The 21,372-nt window shown below is 44.3% G+C and overlaps 2 protein-coding genes across 4 annotated transcripts in view; one reads left to right on the top strand and one right to left on the bottom strand.

Annotated features, from left to right (window-relative positions):
* The window catches only part of Nme7 (NME/NM23 family member 7), a 94,560-nt gene extending 92,746 nt beyond the window's left edge, over positions 1–1,814 (top strand). For all 3 annotated transcript variants that reach the window (XM_013015632.1, XM_013015630.1, XM_013015631.1), the window contains one exon: positions 1,702–1,814. In XM_013015632.1, coding sequence (XP_012871086.1) covers positions 1,702–1,734 — 33 coding nt within the window. In that variant the 3' untranslated portion in view covers positions 1,735–1,814. The remainder of the gene's footprint in view (positions 1–1,701) is intronic.
* Positions 1,794–17,460, bottom strand: Atp1b1 (ATPase, Na+/K+ transporting, beta 1 polypeptide; the record flags this gene model as incomplete). Its single annotated transcript, XM_013015550.1, has 5 exons — positions 1,794–3,185; positions 4,018–4,098; positions 6,022–6,206; positions 7,318–7,473; positions 17,292–17,460. Coding segments are annotated over 5 exons (855 nt in total), but the record flags the coding sequence as incomplete, so codon positions are not given.
* Between the last annotated feature and the right edge of the window lie 3,912 nt (positions 17,461–21,372).

The following is a 21,372-nucleotide window of genomic DNA, read 5'->3' as shown; positions in this document are numbered from 1 at the left end:
GCATGCCTGAGGCCCTGGGTTCGATTCCTCAGCACCACATAAGCAAAAAGAAAAAAGCCGGAAGTGGCGCTGTGGCTCAAGTGGTAGAGCGCTAGCCTTGAGCTGATGAGCTGAGGGACAGTGTCCAGGCCCAGAGTTCAGGTCCCACGACCGGACCAAAAAAAAAAAAAAAAACAAATGTTGCAATAAATGGATATGAAAAATGAAATAAGTGTATAAAAGCAAGAATGCCTGAACTATGCCGGCATTTAACATTAGAGTGTTAGCTGCTTCACTTCGTACACTAGATCTCATGCTAGTGGCAGGAAGTGAAGCTGGCAGTGCAAGAAGCAATGCAAACTATATTCCCGAGATGCCCAGACCTGACACAGTCCCAAGGGTCATGAATGGGAAGTGGGCTAGCAGAGTGTGTGGAGGTTGTGGGAGCAAGGTTTGGAGGTAACAGGCAAAGAACCCGTGTGTGCACAGGCCCGTAGACACAAACTTTATTATAAGTGACACCTTCTAGGTCCATAAAATAGAAATGTATCTGTTGAGAAACCCAGTTTCAGGTAAGGGTATTGTTGCCATTTCCCCGTTGAGAAATGCCTACTTACAAGCGAGGCACAGCTGCCATTCCCTGCCATTGCCTTCTGTTACTTTCCGTTAAACAGTGTCACTAGACCTCTGCTATTCATTTATCCTCACACAATTTGCTGCTGTGGAGCAGTTTCTAGAGGCTTTTTTCTTCTTTCTTTTTTATAAAAAAGATCTTGTTTTGTAGCCGAAGTTGGTCTCGAATTCAAGCTTCCCCCGTGGTGGGATTACAGCTATCACACCTGGCCTGGGAAATATTTGAGAAAAACAAACAGGAGTGGGAAACTGACTGTCTATAAGCACAGAGATTTTATCAGAATGAGCTGTGCTGTCAGAGCCACTTCACACGGAAACGCCTTCTCACGACTGACCTGAAGTCAGACCCATTTACTTGAACTGTGACTGTAGAGGCCTAGTGAAGGTTTTCCATTTTATGTGCACTAATTTAAGTGTGGGCATTTCCCATGTTGGCTGACAGAAGTTAAATATTGAGTTTCAATTATACTTGGAAATGTCTTTTACAAGGCTAACTTCTTATTAATACTATTAAATAAGGACTTAGACACAACACTGAACAAAAGCCAGATATGAACCTTTTTTAAGATTACTGGACCTCGAACCTAACCATGTTTTTCAGTTTTTTTAAAAAATTTATCAAAAAGGTGATACACAGAGGGATTGCGATTACAATACAAGTCGGGTACTGAGTGCGTTTGCTTTGCTACAGTGTCTTCTGTTCCCTCGCTCCCCCCCAGTCCCTCCCTCCTGTCTCCACCCGGAGTTGTGTAGTTCCCGGTGGCCGGTGCCAGCGCGTGAGCGCCATGCTGCACTCTTCCCTCGAGCTCCGCACCCTGACCAGGGTTCTAAGCGTACTGCTAACAGCTCTGCTCTATGTTTCTTTCTCTTTTAGATACAGCTCATGAGACACCCACAAAGCAAAGTGTCACACTGCAAAGTATTTCTAAAACGGAACTTCCAAGTAAAAGTGTAGTGAGTCTCTGTGTTATCTCCTTGGGAGAGGAGGGGGAGCTTTGATTCTTATTCCAGCAGCCAGATTCCTTACCAGCCTCCTGCCCTGTGACAAGCGGACACACAGCCAATGAAGATGGTGTGCTTGTCTTTCAGGTTCAATATTTCTTCAAGATCTTGGATAATTAGCGGCGCAAAAAGCAAAGAAGCCACAGACCGGCGCACGTAGACAACAGCGGGTGAGGAGCGTGTTCATTCTTTTATTGTCCATTGTTTCAACAAGAGCACTGTACTCCTGGCAACTACTACATATGTTAGAACATGGATCTGCACTGTAGACAACAGTTAACACCAGTCTATGGGGTACTGCATTGCTTTTTATAAAGTTCAAAATAAAGATTTATTTTCAAACAAGTGACTTTGGTTTATTTCATACATTACACTTTTTCTTGCAGAAAAAAATAAAATTGTACAACTGCATAAATATAAAATTCTTCCACCATGAAAATGGTTAAAACATTCATAAAGACACAGCACCAGCATGTGATGCCTCAGAGAAAGGAAGAAAGGAAAAGAAAATGTACAAAGCAAATTAATTATCCCGTCACTAGCCAAGGTGATGGGGAAATCCCAATCTCAGACCTAGCTTCAGAATGCAGTGGCGGACAAGCAAGGAGATGGCAGCACAGCATTCAGTGCAAAGCACGACACAACCCATCACCTTTCTGTGTTTTTCTGTAGTGTCACTTAAAATTTTAAGGGCAGTTCCCCCATGACAGCCCACCCCCTCCCCAGCCCCAGGAAAAAAGAAAAATAAAGACCTAACACCACAGGTAAAGACTACGGAGTGTGTTAAAAATGCTCATTGATGGGCCATTATCTCTGAAAAAGTCAAACCAAAAACAAAACAAAACAAAAAGGACCATGCCAGTTTTATTCCCATTGAATATTTACACCTTGGACAGCAAACCTTGCTCACATAAAGTAGAAAACAGATATGATAAAACATGGCTTGAAAAATGACCGGAGTATGCACCTAGAGTACTGTACACTAAATAAAATACACAAGGCAGCAATACTTAGGGGCCAGAAACACTGCTTACTACAAGTCAGTTATGGAATCATAATTTACAGTAAAAATGGGCACGTCCCAAGGCTCAATTTTTATTTTTCTTTTGTCATTTACAGTAGAATAAATATTTTGTTGCTATTGCTACACTTTAAATTTACATTCTAACCTATTAACTGCAGAAAGCGTGTGTAAAGCGCGTGGATTAAGTGTGGGTCCCATATGTTCGACACTTTGTTCAAGACTAGTAGGTTTCTGTATCTCTTTAACTTATTAAATGGCTAGTGGGAAAGGTCTGTGCTTGTGATCAGCTCTTAACCTCGATTTTTACATCAAAGCGTCCCTGGAAGCGGTCTTTCTCACTGTACCCGATGTTCTCACCATAGGCCTTACACTCAATGCGGACCTCTGTGTCCAGGGTGAGGTTGGTGAACTGCACGGCCAGCAGGGGCTGCAGGTACTTGGGCTGCAGGAGTTTGCCATAGTAGGGGTAGTACTGCAGAGGAAAGCCAGCATAGCCACCCAGTCCAAAATATTCAATGTTGCCCACTTTCTCCTTGTCTTCATCGCGCTAAAACAGAGAGTGAAATGCAGTTTTAGTGGGTCACGGCACGGCTCACAGTGTGCGTTCTCGGGAGCAGGGGAATATCAAGCAAGGGAAGATCTGGGGGTGGGTGTCTGCCACTGCCGAAAGACCAGCTACCCAGTCTAACCCACAACCGCTGTCATAGAAGGAGAGGATTCTCTCTGTCCAAGTTGGGAAACCTAGGCAAAGACAGGTAAGCATTTCTCTAAGCCAGCACCGCCTCCTAGGAACGAGGCCATCACTGAGAGCAACTCCCAGTGAGGCCCAGTGGGTATGATTTCCAATGAATAGGTTTATCTGTTCGCCTCCCATGTCTTATGCCCATGTCCCTTTTTGGTACCAGCGTCAAACAGCACTGTTTGGGATTCTCTTTTAATAGCCTTCTATCTTAATAATTGGAGTACCTGGTTTTAGGTCTAGCGCGGGAAGATGTGTCAATTCTTACCTCAATCTCACTATTTTTAAAAGAGAAACCCCCTAACACATCTTAGGTGACATTACTCATTAAAACACAAAATCAACCTTAAATACTAGCTAGCTCACCTTTCGGGTCTATAAACCATCATGTTGATGGATTATATTCAGATAATGAGTTTCTTATGTCAACGGAGAAAGCAACATGCAGCTTTATTCTCACGAGATCTCTCCGTCCTTTCAAGAAGTTTTACCTGGTATGACTTGGTGCAATGCGACTGGCTTCTGAAAGCAGTGTTCATGTGTCATACATGAAAAATTTAACCTGAGGGAAGCTCGTTCACTCCTCCTCCTCCTCCTCCACTCTCCAACCCAACCTCAATAACCCCAAATGTGTCTTTACCTTGCCAGTGCACTGAACAGGCAGGACGTTTGGATTGTACTTCATCACTGGGTAATTCTCCAAAGACTCATTCTTAGGAGGCTAGAAATAAAACCCACATTGGTCAGTAAGATGGAAATAAACATTTTGTAGTTTCTGAAAAGTGAAACTTGCTTATGGCCCAAACAAACACTGGTCATGCTAAATGAACAGAAATAATAAAAACACCTCAAGAGTGTAAAATGAGTGACTCTTCTAGCCAATCTAGGAAAAGTCCGTGAGTTTGTTGAAAATAAGTGTCCAGGTTTTGTTAGCACTACACTTAAGCTGCTATGGAGGCCAGAACTAAATGTTAATCAAAAAGACACAAGCAAGGAGTGATTGTGAAGATTATTTACTTGAGAAGACTGACATTTCTGTTTTACAAACTTAAGCCATGAATGAATAATACCATTTATTTTTTTTTTTCTCAAGAATGACTTCTTCAAATGGGCTTTCTTTTTTTTCTTCAGTATCATCCAGGAATTGAGAGGAAAGAATATTGACATCTAAGGATGATTTCTGTGGGGAGCTCTCATATATACCAGCAAGGAAAGGTGGCACTGCCTCAGGGTACAGTGTGAAAATTACTGCTATCTATCATAAAATACAGAGGCTTCTCTCTTCCATTCTTGGGTTCAAATCAACCTCAGAAGTATGATGAATGTTTAATGTTGGATAATCTATTCTCAGACAATGGGGAAACAGGTATACCAAGTGAGATGCTGATAAAAGCAATTCCAGTAACAAAGTAGTTAGAATTTGAGTGAGAGTGCTAATTAGGAGCGGAAATGGATAATCAAGCAGAGACCAAATAGAAGGGAAAATCAAAAAGACTCAATTCATCACTTAATAGACTATCCAGATGTAGGAAGACATAAATCATAATAAGCTAAGCTTTGCCTCTGTGAGGTATAAATATCACTAAGTCTTTGATGAGTATCTAAAACAAAGGATTCAGAACAGATCAGCTGCAGTCTTCTCCCATGCCACACCAATTCCTTTTTATCGATCTTGATGGAGCATTCACTAACTATGAATATCAAAAACAGTCATGTGTGTAATGGTTCTCATCATTTTATTTCTAACAAGATATCCCAGCCTAAGTGGGAAAAAGATTAAAATTCTGCTGATGGGGACACCCAATTCCTGCAAACTATCCACAAAGCCAGTCAGACAACCACTGCTGCAACAAAGGAGCTTTGGTACACCTTTGTGTATCAAAGATTCAGGGAACCAGATTCCAGAAATGACACAGTGTATTTCACATAACATAGTGGATGGCAGTCAATCCCTATCAGAATTTAAAATTATATAGTAAGGGCAAGGCCCTGTAACGGCTAGGGAGAAGAACAGCACTGTTAATTCAAGATCTGGGGAAGAGAATGAAACAATCAATTTTTAAAAAGCAGAGACGATACCAATAATATCTCTTCTCTAAAAAAAAATCAATAAATTCTCACAAAATGCCAAGGAGCAGCCACTGGCAATTTTTCTGTGACTTCAAGTAATATCCACTTGCCAATATGGTTATCAAAAACATTAGGCCAAGATGGTGTTCAATTTCTACTTTTACAATGGAATCATTATTCAGGGAAAAATATCTTTTCAGATTACTAGACAGTACTTTTTAAAAATATTTTTAAATATCATTTTCTATTTTGCTCTTAAAGAATTTACATGAGATACAAAATATTACCTAGATACCTAGCAGAAGTACTAAGAACAGGCCTTCAGGACTCACTTCAAAATTTGATTTTGCCTAAATCAAATCACAGAAGTTCTGCAACTTCACAAGGTATCTACCTAACTTTAGGTAGATATGCTATCCTGAAATACACAATAGTGGTATGCTACTGATTAGGATCCAAAACTGGCAGTGAATGTACTTTAAAATTCCCTTGTATTATATTTCATGTCAAGTAAGTACTTGAATAAAAAATGTGAATGGCTCATCTAGGTTTTGCAGTGTAAAATATCACTTGCCTTAGGTTTGAAGCCCAGAACTCGGTTGAGCTTTATGATGATGCAGGGTTTACCCTCTTTGTAGCCAAAAGTGTCATCATTTTGTCCAGAGCAATTTCCCAACCAGTCAAGCTTGAATCTGCACACCTTCCGCTCTCCACGTTCGTGATTGAAGTCTCCTCGTTCTTTGGGTTCACTGGGCATATCTAAAAGTACAAACATTTTTATATTGTCCCACAGTTTTCTAGACACTGAAGGACAGCAAAAGGAACCTTTCACAATTTTTTTTTCTTGCCACAATTTCTTATGACAGTGCTACTCATTAATGCATCTTCCAAACTAAGCAAGGATTTCCACCAAGCTGTCCCTCATCTCTGCAGAGGGTGAAAAATGATACTCTATCAAAGGCAATAGGTAGTATATGACCCCACATGGAAGGTGTGTGGTACTTCTTGATGAACGTGTATTTGGTCTCTGGTAATATCTCTTCCTGTAAATAATGGATTGAGCAGCTATTTAGAAGATAGAAAGGAAACTGGATCCTCCTTTCTGAGCAGCAGCATTTCTACAGGCCAACATTGGCTTAGCTCACTGACAGAAAAATTGTAGTTGAAATAAAAATGTTAAAGATTGTTAACAAGTTTTCCAACGAAGTTTTTAGCCTGAAGTTTCTGTGGAGCTATGCCCCGATTATCATGTTAAATAGTAAAGGAGGGAAGAGAAATAAGAATTTTGCCTTTGAAAGCTGCAAGTTCATATTTTGTTATAAGCATTTATCAAACTGAAAATTTTGCTGTTATTTGTAATTCACATATAAAAGCCATAGGAAGACCAAATGAATACAGAATTCAAAGTATCCTAAAGAAAAATAACAGACATTTTCAGTATATATTTGATGTATACTATTAATAATATTCCATATTTTATGAATAATCTCATTGTAATACATGGTTTCTTAAATTACTATTCTTTTCTCCTAAATGGTAAAATGTCTCAATTTAGTCCTCCTGTGAAATGATTTTCCCTGGTTATCATTTGGGTCTTTTTAATTGCTACAGTATAAGATTTTTAAGAATTTTATAAATTCTAAATTTTAAAGTACCATACCTTTCAAATTCAGAAACTGCAGTACTTGAAGCTACATTGTTTCTTTCCTTGCATTTCTTATTTTTTTTAATTATCTTCTGAATATGATCAGAATTCAGTAACTACTGAACTATTTTGAGACTTTCTCTCAAACTCAGTAGAAATGAGAAATAAGAATTAGAAAAAAGAAAAAAATAACTAAGCACAAGCATGTACACTGAGTTTACTTACTACCACAGTCCTCGAAAATCATGTCGTCCTTCTGGGCCGTATCTCTGTATTTTTCCAGGAACCTAATTATGTTCAGCACATACGCCTCATAGCTCTTGGGATTGTTAGGATAAAAGGAAATTTCAGTCTTTTGGATCTGAGGAATCTGTGTTAATCCTAGACCGGGAAGAATTAAAAAGACACAAAAAGTCATTAGTACAAAGTCAATCAAGACGTGTTAGATTCTCCGGCACAAGCATACTATGCTAAATTTACCTGGCTAAGAAGGTTAGATTCTTGCCTCCCTTTCAAAATCAGTCCTGTAATGATTTAAGTAACAAGTATAAGGACACAGCCTTAAGACCTCATGCCATTCAATTTCCTTGCATTTTCTGAATGAAAACACCACTGCCCAAGGTCTTACACGAAAGTGGTAGAGCCAGATTTCCAAAATGGCAAGGCACTCCAAAGTCTGTTGTCCTTCTAGTACCTTTACAGGCGCACATTTGAAAAACAGGCATTGTCAGCTAGCATTGTGCACGGGTGGCTTCCATTCCATGGTGAGCCGTCAGGCACCTCTGCATTCCTGTCAGTAAGCTTATACCCACCACAAACTCTGCACGCAACACGACACCACAGAAACCTCTTTTAGAGTCAACTGGGGAATTGGGAATATACATCCAGTTCCCAGCCCCAAGAAGCATGTCAGCACCAGTCAGATTATGTCTACAGTGGGTTTGTCCAACGTTTCTATGTCCCAAAGCCTCTGCATGCCACACATCGGGGCACCGCTGGACAGTCAGTGGTCTTCTACCCCAGAGTACCAGATGCCTGACTAAATTCCAGTTTCAGATGAACAACAAATCATTTTTTTTAGTAAGGACACTGTTATCTGAAATTTGACTACCTCTACCTCTGCGTGTTCGGTCTGGAAAGTGTTGCATCATTCATTCCAACTACTTGTTCATAGCTTTGCCAAGTCTTCCACGGCACTCCCTGGCAGGCCAGGAGAGCGACTCCACACTCAAGCAAGGCGGCTTCAACACACAGCCCCCACGGCACACCAACCACCATCTCTAAGGCTGGACTTCGAGAATCTCTTGAACAGGCATGAAGAGGGCCTGAAGCACCCTCCATTTCCAGCTACCACTCTAGGGAATTAGAATATACGAGCAGCAACAGCGAAGGAGATAAGAGCATAATTAAAATGGATGTAAGTTGAGTGTATTAACCATTCCGCAGCACTGTTTGTGGGGCTTGAACACCAGGTTTCAGTGAGAGCCAGAATAAATGTTGGTAATCTTTACTCAGACAGTGCGGAGCGGAAAGGGTGGGGATAGATCATGAACTTGAAGTGGAGAGCGGGGCCGAGGCTTCAGGAGTGACATTAGAACTGTATCAAAAGGATACCATCGGCATGGAACTCAGGACACATTTACTAGGAATTTTCAAGAAATCTCAAAAGGGGGGCTGGGAAGGTGGCTCAGTGGTAGAGTGCTTGCCTTGCATGCCTGAGGCCCTGGGTTCGATTCCTCAGCACCACATAAGAAAAAAGCTGGAAGTGGCGCTATGGCTCAAGTGGTAGAGCGCTAGCCTTGAGCTGAATTGCTGAGGGACAGCGCCCAGGCCCAGAGTTCAGGCCCCACGACCGGACCCCCCCCCAAAAAAAATCTCAAAAGGGAGCTAGGAAACTAGAGGAATGCCTGCAATGAAAGCTGCCAACAGCGATGGAAACGAAACGGAAGTCACAGAATTTGCTTCTCTGCTCTTTAACAAAAATCTTGTTTAAACACTACCACAGTTGTACAATTAGGAAAGAAAAATCTTATAAGCCACAGAAAAAATTTCATACTCAAGCAACTTAAAGCTAGCCTGAACAATCTCCTAATGATAGGAGCAGGTGGCATTCTAACCGTGAGGAAGCGCTGCAGTGAGTGATTAGGCAGCCGGGAAGAGAAGGTAAAATAAACAGAGCGAGGGCAGAGGCGTGCTCTGAATAGCCAGGGAGAAGATAGGAAGACAGCTAGGAAGACTCCTTCCTGGTTTGAGTCATAGACAGCCATTTCAGTACGAGGCCTGGCCTGGCCTGGCCTGGCCTGGCCCAGGAGGAGAGGCAGGGGGTCCACAGCCAGAGGCTCCTCACACCTCAGGAAGACTCTCTCTGCAAGTTCTCTCTACAGCTCCGAGTCATGAGCCACGCCCTGGAGGCCACTGGACAGGCTGGACAAATGGCAGGCCAACGCTTGTGAAGTGCTCTGGCAGAAACAGACAGAGAAGACCTATGTGCACGGGGCTGCTCCACGTTCCAGACCTGAGGTGAAGACAAAATGAAATGCCGGAAACCAGGAGCACCCTCTTCCAACCTTCAGTGAGGAGGGAGAGGAAAGAACTGGAAGGACTTTAAGTGTGATCACAAACAGCAATGTAAGCTGGCAGCGGAACCAATGAGGCAACAAAAACCAAAACACTAGCAGAAGACACAGCCAGTGCGAGATGCAGGTTCACAAGGGGAAGTGACCGGAGAGGGCAGCATGAGAGCAGGCCGGAACCCGACTACGCAGCCATCCGCTCACTGCTCATCTCATGCCCCAAGACATCCAGGAGGCCACCTTATTTAAGGTTCCATGACCTCCCTGAGGTGGGCTTCAAAGAACTCTCCTTCTTCACAGTCACGGTCCATCTCTCAGGTTACCACCTGCTCTCTGTTGCCTGTCTTGACTTCATCCGGGGCCTGAGACTTTCTCTTTCTAGGAGCTAGCAGAGCTCAGAGCTCAGAAGTCAGCTCGGAATTCAGAGCTCAGCTCACAGAGATCTCTGACGAGATCTTCACCAAACCAATAGGAAAACACTTCTCAGAAGTAGTTTTCTAAAACAAGTCAGATACAAGAAGCAGAGGAAGGGCCTTCTGAATAATGTTCAAACCCTTCAAACCATTTCCGGTGCTTTTCTCCGACTACGGGAAGGGAGCCGGGCTGGCTCACGCAGCTCTCTGACTCAGTTCCCCAGGTGAGACCCCCAGCGGCAGCAGGCCCCACCTCGCTTCCTCAAGTCCCCGTCACTTGTTTTCCTACCAGATTCCGTCCTCTCAGGATGTACCACAGATGAGAAAAGATGCAAGGCATCTCAACAAGGGTGACCCTTGTTTGCAATGGTAACATCTACAGGCCAAAGATAACAGAACGACCAATTGCTGGCTTGTGCTTTCAAACTGAACTCCAGGAAACAGATCTCATCTTTTGCCTCATCGGTCTTCTAAACTTGAGTTAACCAAGCCAAGTTTTATACAGCTTTGCCCCAACTGAACCATCTGCCTTAAACTACGGGTCATTATTCAATAAAGTCAACAACTTGAGCAAATACAATTTTCATATTTGGTTTTCAATAAGGACTACGTTTGCTGTTTGGAGATATACTGGCCTCCCAGCCTCCCATCACTGAAGAGCAGACGGGGAGCTTTCCCAACTTCATCTTTTGCCTTCAGTAATAATGTTCAGAACAAGAGGGTGAATGACAAGATAGGAACGTAAAGACAAAAGCAAAAATTTTCCCAAGAAGTATTTTGTTTCCAAATAGGTTTATAACTTAGCAAGATTCTAATGTCTCAATCAGTTTGTGGAAGTATTTAGGCAGCCATTTTAGCCTTGTAGCAGTTACTCTGGTAAATCCCAAAGGCCAGCTGTACTTGTTACTTAATACATCTGAGTCAGTAGCCAAGTACACTGAGCAGCTCAACAGGCCTCATTTTTCCATAGAAACCTGCTGGGGGTAAGCAGGTGACTAAGAGCACAGGAAGTAAATGCTTCCAGTGTAACCATGCACACCATCCACCCTCACCACCTGTCTCCCATACATTATCCTTACGAGCTGAAAAGCAGCCTGGGAATGTTTGTTGGCGCACACCTGTCCACCTCCACTCAGGAGGATCACAGCTGAAGCCAGCCCAGGCCAAAAAGAAAAGAAAAACAACTCTCCATCTCCAAAATACCCAGCAAAAAGCCAGGGTGGAGCTGTGGCCCAACCATCAAGTGACAGATTGTTAACCAAGCGAGTTAGGCCCTGAGTTCAAACCCCAGCACTGATGAAAAGAGTCAAGAAACAGAAAGTGGTTTCCAAAGGCCAAGCACGGTGGTGCACACCTGTGAGCCTGGCACGGGGAGGCTGGAGCAGCACATTAGCCCGTGCAGGCCAGAGGCTGCGGAGGAAAGTCTGGGGATGGCCTGCAAAGTTTAAACTGGGAAAGGGATCATTCACATGCATTCTCTCTCTCTCTCCCCCTCTCTTACACACACACACACACACACACACACAAACACACACACACACACACACACTTTTCCTTTTTGTAGAACTTAAGGTAGCACTCAATTTTGTTTCTTTACCTCCGTGAGCTAGTATCAACTTACCTAACACAAAGAGAGTATGGAAAGGGGAAGAAAAGTTCTGTGCCTGGAACCCAGGGCCTTGGGCTCACCTCTGCCTTTGGGTCATCCTGTGACCCCGTTGTCTGGACTGGCCAGAAATTCATCTCCCTGCCTGTTGGCAGGGTCACCTCTGTATCCATCTCAGACCGCAGAGTCTGAGAAAAGTCTTAGAACTGTTTCACTGCTCCATAGCCTACTTCAGTGTTTGCAACAATCCTTGGTTTACAGAAATTTTCCTCCCATCTGCGTTAAATGCCACAAACTCTAGCTGTAGACCCTTTTCCATTTTTGGAGAAGGATTTTTTTTTTTAAATTGTATATTCATTTTGGGATAATCAAATGAAAAATACTCTCTTAAAAAAATACAGCCAGGTACCTAAAATCCTAGTTAATCAGAAGACTGAGATCTGATGACCTTGAAGCAGCCTAGGCAGAAAAACCTGGGAGAATCTTATCTCCAATTAACTAGCAAAAAGCTAGAAGTGGACGTATGCCTCAAGTGGTACAGCACCAGGCCTTGAATGGATAAAGCCAAGCAAGAGCAGAAGGCCCAGAGTTCAAATCCCAATACCAGCATTCATGCCGTACCCCCTCCCGCTGTAAGTACTTACAATGTCGGAGGGGCATTATGTTCATATTTTGATAGGTCTTCACGTACTTACCCCCAGTACAGGAAGTGTGCCACTTCGCCATTTTTATAAAGGGAAAAGACATACATCTTAGTGTTTCGTACTGATTGTGCTTTTTTGCTCAAGGTCAAACAAAAACGTAAGAGTATATGTGACTTGTCTAAATTCAGTACATCCTATTTGCTAGGTACTAACAGCTTGAAGTAAGATAGGGACATTTGATGAGATATAGTCATGTACGTGTGTGGGAAAAGAAGAGCATTCCTGGTTAGAAGCCATTGGATAATCCATCCCCAATTCCCTTTCAACTCTCCCAGCTCCTCCAGTCCTTTCTGAATCAGGTGGGCCCATATGTCACAAGATACTAGGACAGTAGAAGTGAAGTGTGAGGCTAATACCTTTCCCACTACCATCCTCCCCACTGTGGTTCTTCACTTGGATCAGTGCCACCGTCAAATCCTTAAATGCATCTTTACAAACTCAGCTTAGGATTTTACCAGCATCTGCATGACTTTGTTACCTGTTCCTGCTTTGCAGAGGGATCTCTGCGAAGAGAGATCTTCAAAGGAGCACACAGAGTGAGTTTCACTTTGCTGTGACTCCATGAACAACTTAATGTTCATCTTTAGGCTTGCGACACACCCAAGAATTGTCATACTCTGGAAATAAAGAGCTACATGGGTAGGCGAGTTGCTGCAGTCCGATTCTTCCTCCCTAATCCTTTTACCAAACCAAAGGCTAAGCAGTAGCTCCTGGAAGCCAGCTCCGCCATCAACACTCACTCATCCACAGCTCAAACTCTGGGAACAGACGTAGGATCTATCCGAGGGCAGGAAGAGAGGAGGAGGAGAAAAAGTGAGAAAGTCAGACCTGCATGCGGGTGTCAGCTGAGACATCACAAAGCAATGCATGGTAACCTGAAACACCAGAAAAACACCGTATTGACACTTGCAAGAATTCCTCCCACAAGATAAGGAGGCAGAGTTTCTCCTTTGAAATCTGAGTAAGAGTGATACAGATGTGACACTGTAGGCTGAAAACCGTTTTTCTGAGATGAATGCAATCCCAGAAATTTTACTTAAGCACACTGACTTGCACTGCAACGGCTCCTCCCATGGATTTTAAAATCCAACCAGTCTCTTTCACAGACAAGATGAAGCTGAAAACACTGCCAGGGACTGTGAGGTCTGCTGTCTTTCCCAACCCTACTTTCTGCCCAATTCTGGTTACTAAGGTGCTAAGAATATGACCCTTTCAAAATGAGTATACACTTACACCTTTGTACTGGGAAGCCAGCCAGGTGGGACTATCCCTGCAACTAGGGATCGACACACAGTGACCTTCAGTTCACTGAGGAACTGCTAACGGAGCCTCTGTGGAGGAAGGGCAGCAGCAGATGGGAAGAAGACTTTTTTCCATTGCACCACAGGGCAGGCCACAAGGCCGTCAGGGTCAAATCAAGGACAAGGCCTGGTGAATCCTCACAGTGAATGCACGTGTGACTGTTTAGAAGTGTCTCTTCCTAGATCTTCATTAAGGGGCTGAGACAAGATGCTGCTCACCACCATGGGAGGGCACGCCGTCCCCTAGACCACAGCCCGCAGGTGAGTGGACGAGATCATGAAACGAACCCAGTGTCCTTTAGGGTCACACAGAATTCTTTACAAATGTCTCCTAATCCCATATCACCCAAACACTTCTTATGGCAAACTGAAGTTTTTATCCCTTCCATGAAAATTTAACTTTGGAAAGCATTCTTGCTGTGTCATACGAAGTTCTGTTTGGAAATTCTGTATTTAAAAAGAAACTACTTCTTCCAGCAGAAGGCTGAGGCGACAGATAAAGAGACGGCTATCAACAGTTTATCTGATGCCGTTAGTTTTGTCCTTACTAAGTCCCACTTGTCTTGCATACATTACCTAATCATCTTAGGGTATTTCTCCTATTTTACAGATGAGAAAATGGAGGCCCGGGGTGGCTAGGCAGTGCTGGAGTGATGGGCGCGGTGTCCAGCCGTTAAATCCTGCTTTTTCCTTATCTCTACTCTGAACCTACTCCTAATTCCTTAGGGCTTCCAGGGTGGCGTTGGTGTTTAGATTAAGGCAGCATGACACTGGCGGTGATCCTTTCTGAGCTCTGAAAACAGTCATTTCATTTGTCTTAACATCTCAGCCGTGACGCCAGTCCTGCCCTTCCCCAGCACCGCAGGGGGTCCTTCCGATAGCCCCCAGCAATGAGGCCTTGGAGGAGCAGGAGCAACCTCTGAACTGAACATCATCCTTGCTGAGGACCAGGGCACTACATCCATCACCTATTCTGCTTTAAATTTCATTTCCGTAGTGTAGTTCAGTCCATTCTGTGTGACTTCCACATCCGGCCTTAAGCTTATCCAGCATTACAGACAGACTCAAGTGCACTGCACAATGACCACTGCTGGGCTTGGCCACCCCCACACACGTTATTTGGAAGAGATCTAGTGACACAGTATTTTCATGCATAAACGGTACTCAGTCAGGCTCAGTTGTGTATTCATTCCTCAAATTCAATGCGTAATGACATTCGTAAATACTTTTCTTCTTAAAATAGTATTGTTGTTCATACTTGAAAGACATGCATCCAAAATTAAATCCTTTTCTCTTAACCATCACTGAAATGGAGGCTTCGAGACCTTATGTTAAAGTCCAAAAATTGTCAAAATATTCTTCCACCCTTCTCTGCAGCTAGATACTTGTCATTGACTCTCCAAATACAATTTCTACACATCTGCTCCAAAAAGTGCCATGAGATGGCTCTAGTTATGGCCTTAGAAATGGTGCAGAGACTGCATTTGGCACCCAGCACTCCAGAGACCTCATTGAAGATTACCATAACTTCCAAAAAGAGCACCGAGTCCCTCAGGAGAGACACACAGAAGCTCCACAAGCTAAGGAAAAGTGGGAGGATGTCTGCAAAGACTCTCCAGACAAGGTTATAAGTAAGAAAGGGGAGAGACAAAATTACCCAGGCAGAGAGCACGAGAGACAAATGGGCAGGTAGAAGACTCAAGACTTGCCTGTGACTCAGACTACAAGACAGGAATGCATGTTTCCAAGATGAGCCACCAGCATTCCTTTGGAGAAGAGAGGGTTTGTCAGGTCAGTCCAATTGCTATGAGCACACTAAACTTAGGTACTAAGACCTTGTCTTTTAGGAAGGGGAGCTGGAGGAAAGGGAGGAGGGAAGAAAGGAGAGAGGGACCTGGGATGGACTGAATACCTCAGACAGTATGGGCAATGCCATCTGCAAATCCTCACTTACAAGGTTAGGTGTTTCAGCGAGGTGAAATTTCCCTTTTTTCAAGGGTCTGGAGAAAACGTTTTATTAAATGCTGATTCTCCCAAGGTTATATAATCAGTGTCCCTTTTGCTTGGGAAACTACTTCATAGTCATTTTTGCTATGAGTACAAGAAGTATTTTAGAATAATACCATGAATAAAAAATAGCTTTTAAGTGGCAAAACAAAAGGTCTACATAAAATCATTACTAACGCTACTATAAAATTCTAACAGAAGCGGAAAGACAAAGAGACATCATGCTTTATTATGACAGAAGTCCGTGTAATACATTTATTTCAGACTCTAAATCTCTCTGCCCATCAGAATCCTTGTCCAATTTTGCCACAGACCCACCTTTTTGGGGTATAAAGCTGCTGGAAACTACCTGTTATTAACCAGGTTTCAGTCACTTTATATACTTACACGCATTCTTCTTCCACTCCCACCTAAATTTATCTGAAGACACTTCTTCTTACACTCAAGAACTACTTGACTTAGACACTGTTTGTCACCTTATTGTGCAGATTTTCTTCTTTCCCACACCCACAAGAAGGGAGCATGACACATCTCCAGAAGGCAGTCACGCTCCCTCTAGATGGCTTACTGCCATGCAAAGGGCCTTCCCACTGTCCCCTGCAGACAGCTGCTACCCAACTGCTGCCCAGAGAGAAGGGACAAGTCGACATCACCTCCAACATCTCAAGGGCATTTTAATGCGAAAGCTTAGAAGAAGTTGTGCAAGTTACTCAATTTTTCCTCTCCCTCCCCCCATGACTTGGAGAAGAATGACAGTAAATTCACTGTTGCGGTGCTGCTGGCTTTCCGGGTCCTGGGCGTGATAACAGAGACCTTCCAAGGTGTGTGGGGACTGGTGTGGACACAACACAGCTGCGCAGAACTCACACACCCAAGCACTAAGGGATCCGTGGGGCAGTTTGCAATTTCTATGGTAATCTTTTGTTCACTTAAGGTTTTAAAACTAATAGGGACAGCTAAACTGGAAAGAGGGTTCACAAAGTCAATATATAAGACAGGCCAAAAAAAAACCCCAAAACCCACCAAACAGGTAACATTTTATGAAGTGCAAAGACTGTTCAAGGTCAAAGCGCAAATCAATAGGAAAGAGGGGGGAGAACGGAGCTCTGAAATCATGGCTCCTCTCTCTGAAGCAGATGGCCCATCTCAGAGCTTCTAATCACCTCTAAAAATAAGCTAACCTTTTAAAATGGGAGCCAAAGTGAATTCTCTGAAGCATTTATGAGTCATAGCCCCTCGAGAAGGTGAAAACCGTGCACTGGAGCTGACAAAGGCCCCGAGATGATCCCTCTCAGCAAGACCTTGAACGTTAGCGCCAAGGAGACTGAGCCGAAGAGCTTGCAGTCATGCAGTTGGTGAGTCAGGCTGGGGAAGAACAAGGCCCTTCCCTCTCACGCCAGAGCTGCGCAAATGTCTGTCACCCTAGGGACAAGGGGATGCATGCAGATTTGCCTGCCGCAGAGTAAAGTTATTGTTCTTTCCATGCTTCGCTTAAAACTCTATTACAGAGCAATTTTCAGGTTCCTTGTCCACTGAAAAAGTAGCATCCCTTTTACCTCTGGGAGAACAGAAGCTAGTCACATGGATGTCTTTACCTGGTGGGGCCACCCGGTCCTGGTACGTGGGCTTCAGTTCACTGATGGTGAGCAGCATCACTTGGATGGTTCCGATGAAAATGCCAGCCAGGCAGCCGTAAAATATTACATAGAACAGAAGGATCTTAACTGCAAGGAGAACAGACACACACAAAAGGCCGTGATGTAGTCACACGCTCAGAATCAAAGCCTGACCTTCCCGGGGATGAAGGAGCTTTCTTCCAGGTTCCTCCCCAGCCTGTTTCTCCAGAGCCTCCTTTCCAATGCTGATCAGGAGCAGAGTGAACCTCACTCTTTGGAGGCGGGGGAATTGTTCAACTACAATAGTCCACAAGGAAACAGCCTTATTCTTTAGGAAGAAAAATGGTCAAGATCACCAAGAAAAATCCATAGTTATGTTTGTGTGCCTCTGCCACGCGTTTAACATACGACATCACACCTCCTCAGAGAGGTGCATTCTTTGCTTGTTTATCCCTTGACATTAAACACTGCAGTTCAGATTCTGCCATTCCAAAAAATCCAAGACAAAAAAAAACAACTAACGCTTCAGAATTCCTATGACAGGGGTGACAGAGCGATGAATGCCAAGAAGCCCAGCGAAGCCCTCCTCTCTACCATCAGCCTACCTCCGGCTTTTAACCAGGGACACGTTTAGGGGAGAATCCTGCAGTACAAATGAGTGGCACATTTCTATCTCAGCTTCTGACTGGCACCAGAGCAATGACTGCTTGATGAGACTGCATTTTCATTTTCTCATGGTTAACAGGATGGCTGCTAAAATAGCTGCAAATGGGAAGGAAAATCTCTCTCTCTCTCACACACACACACACACACATACCACCACCACCAAAAAATACTATCCCATATATTGAAGTAAGGCTATCAGTTACTGGTTTACAAGGATTATCTCCCTGATTAGCTGTATGGTAACAAGCTGTACTAGGCATCGCTGGGCAATTCTGTGCCAGCCAAACAGATCAGTGTGAACGCAAAAGTGGGAACGGGCAGCCTGTACGGTTATGACCGCCTCAAAGAGCCTTCGAGTATTTCTAAAAAGATCCAGATCAAATGCAGTAAATGTCAGAGTCCTTGGGGAAAAGCCACAGAACAAACATATTAAAAAGTGGTAGGTGGGGGCTGGAGAGGGAGAGGTTCACACTTGTGGAAATTAGCCATATGGCCTTTTCTAAGTGCTTAAAAGTCCAACTTCCCTATCAGGAACAAATAGTTCTGGGCAATTATGCTATAGAGCAGTTAAGCAGAGCACATCCTAAAGCCACACCAAAATGCTTAATCATAATCCTTTTTGTCTTCTACTGATAGAGAAGAAGGGGTGGGGTGGGGGAACCACAAAAAGACAGCAAAAGTAAGGAAGAGGGAAGCTACATCCCCCTCAATCACTCCCTTCCAGCAGGGCAAGAGTTAAGTGCTGCATTCGGTATCTAAGCAGCAGTAGTCAAATGGCAGACTGTGACGTCAAGAGATGTGGAAAATTTTCCAGTGAATGCTCCTAAGAGGTGCATGAAGAGTTGGTGTACCACAGTCAGCAAGGCAGCCCCCATGGCAGGAATCATGGTTTCTTCCCCATTTTGTTTCTTTCTAAGCCCCTCTGAATGCTCTCAGCTTATTCTCAATGGCCTCTTTAACAACTGGAACATTTCTATTCATTTCCTGGACTCCAGATACCTAATCCTGACAGCCTAAGGTACATGATTGAAGGTACAGTTTAAAACAGAGTGGAGGAAAAATAAGTCATTTTGCAAGCACGCAGAATAACTGAAGGCATGTACAACCTTCCTACCCTGCCTGGAGGGTAGGTGAAAAATGAGGAATTTTCCTTACTTTTTTTTTTTTTTTTGCTCAGAAATATTAACAAAATCTCCCCAGTTACTGCTGTGCTGTCACTTGGTTGGACTGAGAGTGTGCATCTGGTGAGACCCATGCACCAGAGACTTGTATTAAAAAAAAAAAAAAAGCTGAACAGCTAGGGTGGAAGCCTGGGTGTGCAGGATGTCTGAGGGGAGCTGAGCTTTAGCGGCATTTTTCCCTTTAAATTTCTTTTCTCTTGTTTAAAGTACAAGTATTATCGAGGTTTTCAGTTAGGAAAAAAAATCTACCCTTCAAAAGGTTATTTATAGGTAGATGGGGGGAAAAAAAAGGCATCGTGCCCATCTTGTTAAATACCAATGCCTGCATTATGTTAACTAATCAAAAGACAGAAAGCACAAAATAATTTGCATGCCATGATTTCTCCAGCAGGTGCCAGGCTGGAGTCTCCTGCGTCCATCTTGGTAAAAATCTACCTATAAGCAAAAGCAAGCCAAGGGCATCCTGCCCTCGCCCCAAGGGCATCGTGCATGTTGAGCCCAGAGCTGGAATGCAGGCGTTCACTCCAAATGAGACAGCAATTGCTGCCCCTTTCCCTAACTAAGACAAGCTCTGCTATTTCCTTACATTGCTAGGAAGGAGCAGATGTATTAGCACAGAACAAAAAGTGGATTTTTAGTCTATTGTGGGCACCTTAGGCCGTGTTAGATGACAAACTCACTACATAAATCAGTGTATCAATACTCTGCTGGATGTGACTGGAAAGAGGCAAACATTTACTCTTTCTCTCATTGTCTCTGTCTCTCTCTAGCTTGTCTCTCTCTGTGGTATTGTCCCATTAAATGTCAGTTGAAAGAGCAAATTGTGTTCCATACTGCCTTGTCCCTAAAGCAAATATTGTTCTAAGAAGCATGAAATTGGAATGAGGAAAGAAACGTATTTATGAAGGCAGAAACAACTTGAGGGCAAATTTCACAATGTACCCAGAATTAAAGCAGCTCCTGGTCCTGAGACGCCCCAGGGGTCAGACCACCAGGGAAAGAAGCCCAAGCTAACCTGGAGGTTCCGCAGTGCACCCAGCAGGCCTCACCCTAGCTACAAGGAGTTGGTAGGGGACAGCCCTTGCAGGGAGCTCTTCATCCTACATACCCTTTAGTTCTTCAGGTCTTCTTTTCCATATTAAGAAAACACAAGGGAGAGCCTTTATTCCTGAGACATTATAACCATAAGCCTTCGGAAGCTCACAATCACCCCCCTTCTCAAAAAATAAAATAAAATTTTACATGAAATAGAAAGCCATGACTTTCAAAAACTACATTTTCCGTGGCTCAGGGACACCTATGCTCTCCCAGTAATACCTTGGAATAAGGCTTCACCTTGACTAACCTTGAAATATGATGCATTATTAACCCTTTATTTTTCAATCAAGACTCCCTACAAACTGCTTTATTCCCCTTATGAAAAAAAAAACCAGTAACATATTTCGGCTTCTTGCACTTCGAAGTGTGAGCCAAGCCCGATTTCCCTGACTCATGCTCCTGCTGGTTTCCACAGACCCTCCCAAGCAGATGCTGCTCTGGCCCCTAACAGGGCTCCCTTCCTGACTGCAGTGGTGATGCTGGAGGTGCTGGAGGTGGTGGAGACACCTGAGAAGGGAGAGGGGGCAGTGGCGCAGGGCGGGGAGCTCCCTCCCTCCCTGCCTCCCTCCCTGATCCCTCCCTTCTGCAGTCACGACTCAGAGATGTGTCTACAAGGATGCCCTTCAAAATGACCTTTAGGAAAATGTCACCCTTCGGGTGTAGGGAGGAAAGAACGCCAGGACCAGGTCTCTCATGTTCGTGGGCCGTGTGAGGGGGGCTGTCGGCCCGACAGAGCCACAGGCCGCGCAAACAGCTTCCATCGGGGGAGATGCGTCTGCAGTTTTCCTTCCACCTGGCCCTCTATGGCGATCGGAGCTGGGGGGCGAGGGGAGGCTGCCAGGCTTCGAGGCCGGAGTCCTGACGTGAATCCGGCCGGGCCGACTCCGGGGAAGGTCACCGGAGGAAACCCTAGCCCGGCGCGGAATGCCGCAGTGGGGCCGGATTCCCGCCCCTCCCGTCCGCGGTACGGATTTAGCCTACGAGGAGGATGCCGCCGCCCCGTCCCGCCGGCCGCGGGTCGGGTTACCGCCCGGGACCATGCCCCCCCTTCCCCCGGGGCGAGGGGCGAGTCCGGGCCCCCGCGCCCCAGCATCCATCCGCAGAGCGGGGAGGAG

The sequence above is a fragment of the Dipodomys ordii genome, unplaced genomic scaffold (genome assembly GCF_000151885.1).
Source record: "Dipodomys ordii isolate 6190 unplaced genomic scaffold, Dord_2.0 Scaffold27, whole genome shotgun sequence".
Classification (NCBI taxonomy): domain Eukaryota; kingdom Metazoa; phylum Chordata; class Mammalia; order Rodentia; family Heteromyidae; genus Dipodomys; species Dipodomys ordii.
Note: the sequence above shows the minus strand (reverse complement) of the source record. Positions and strands in the feature narration are given on the sequence as shown.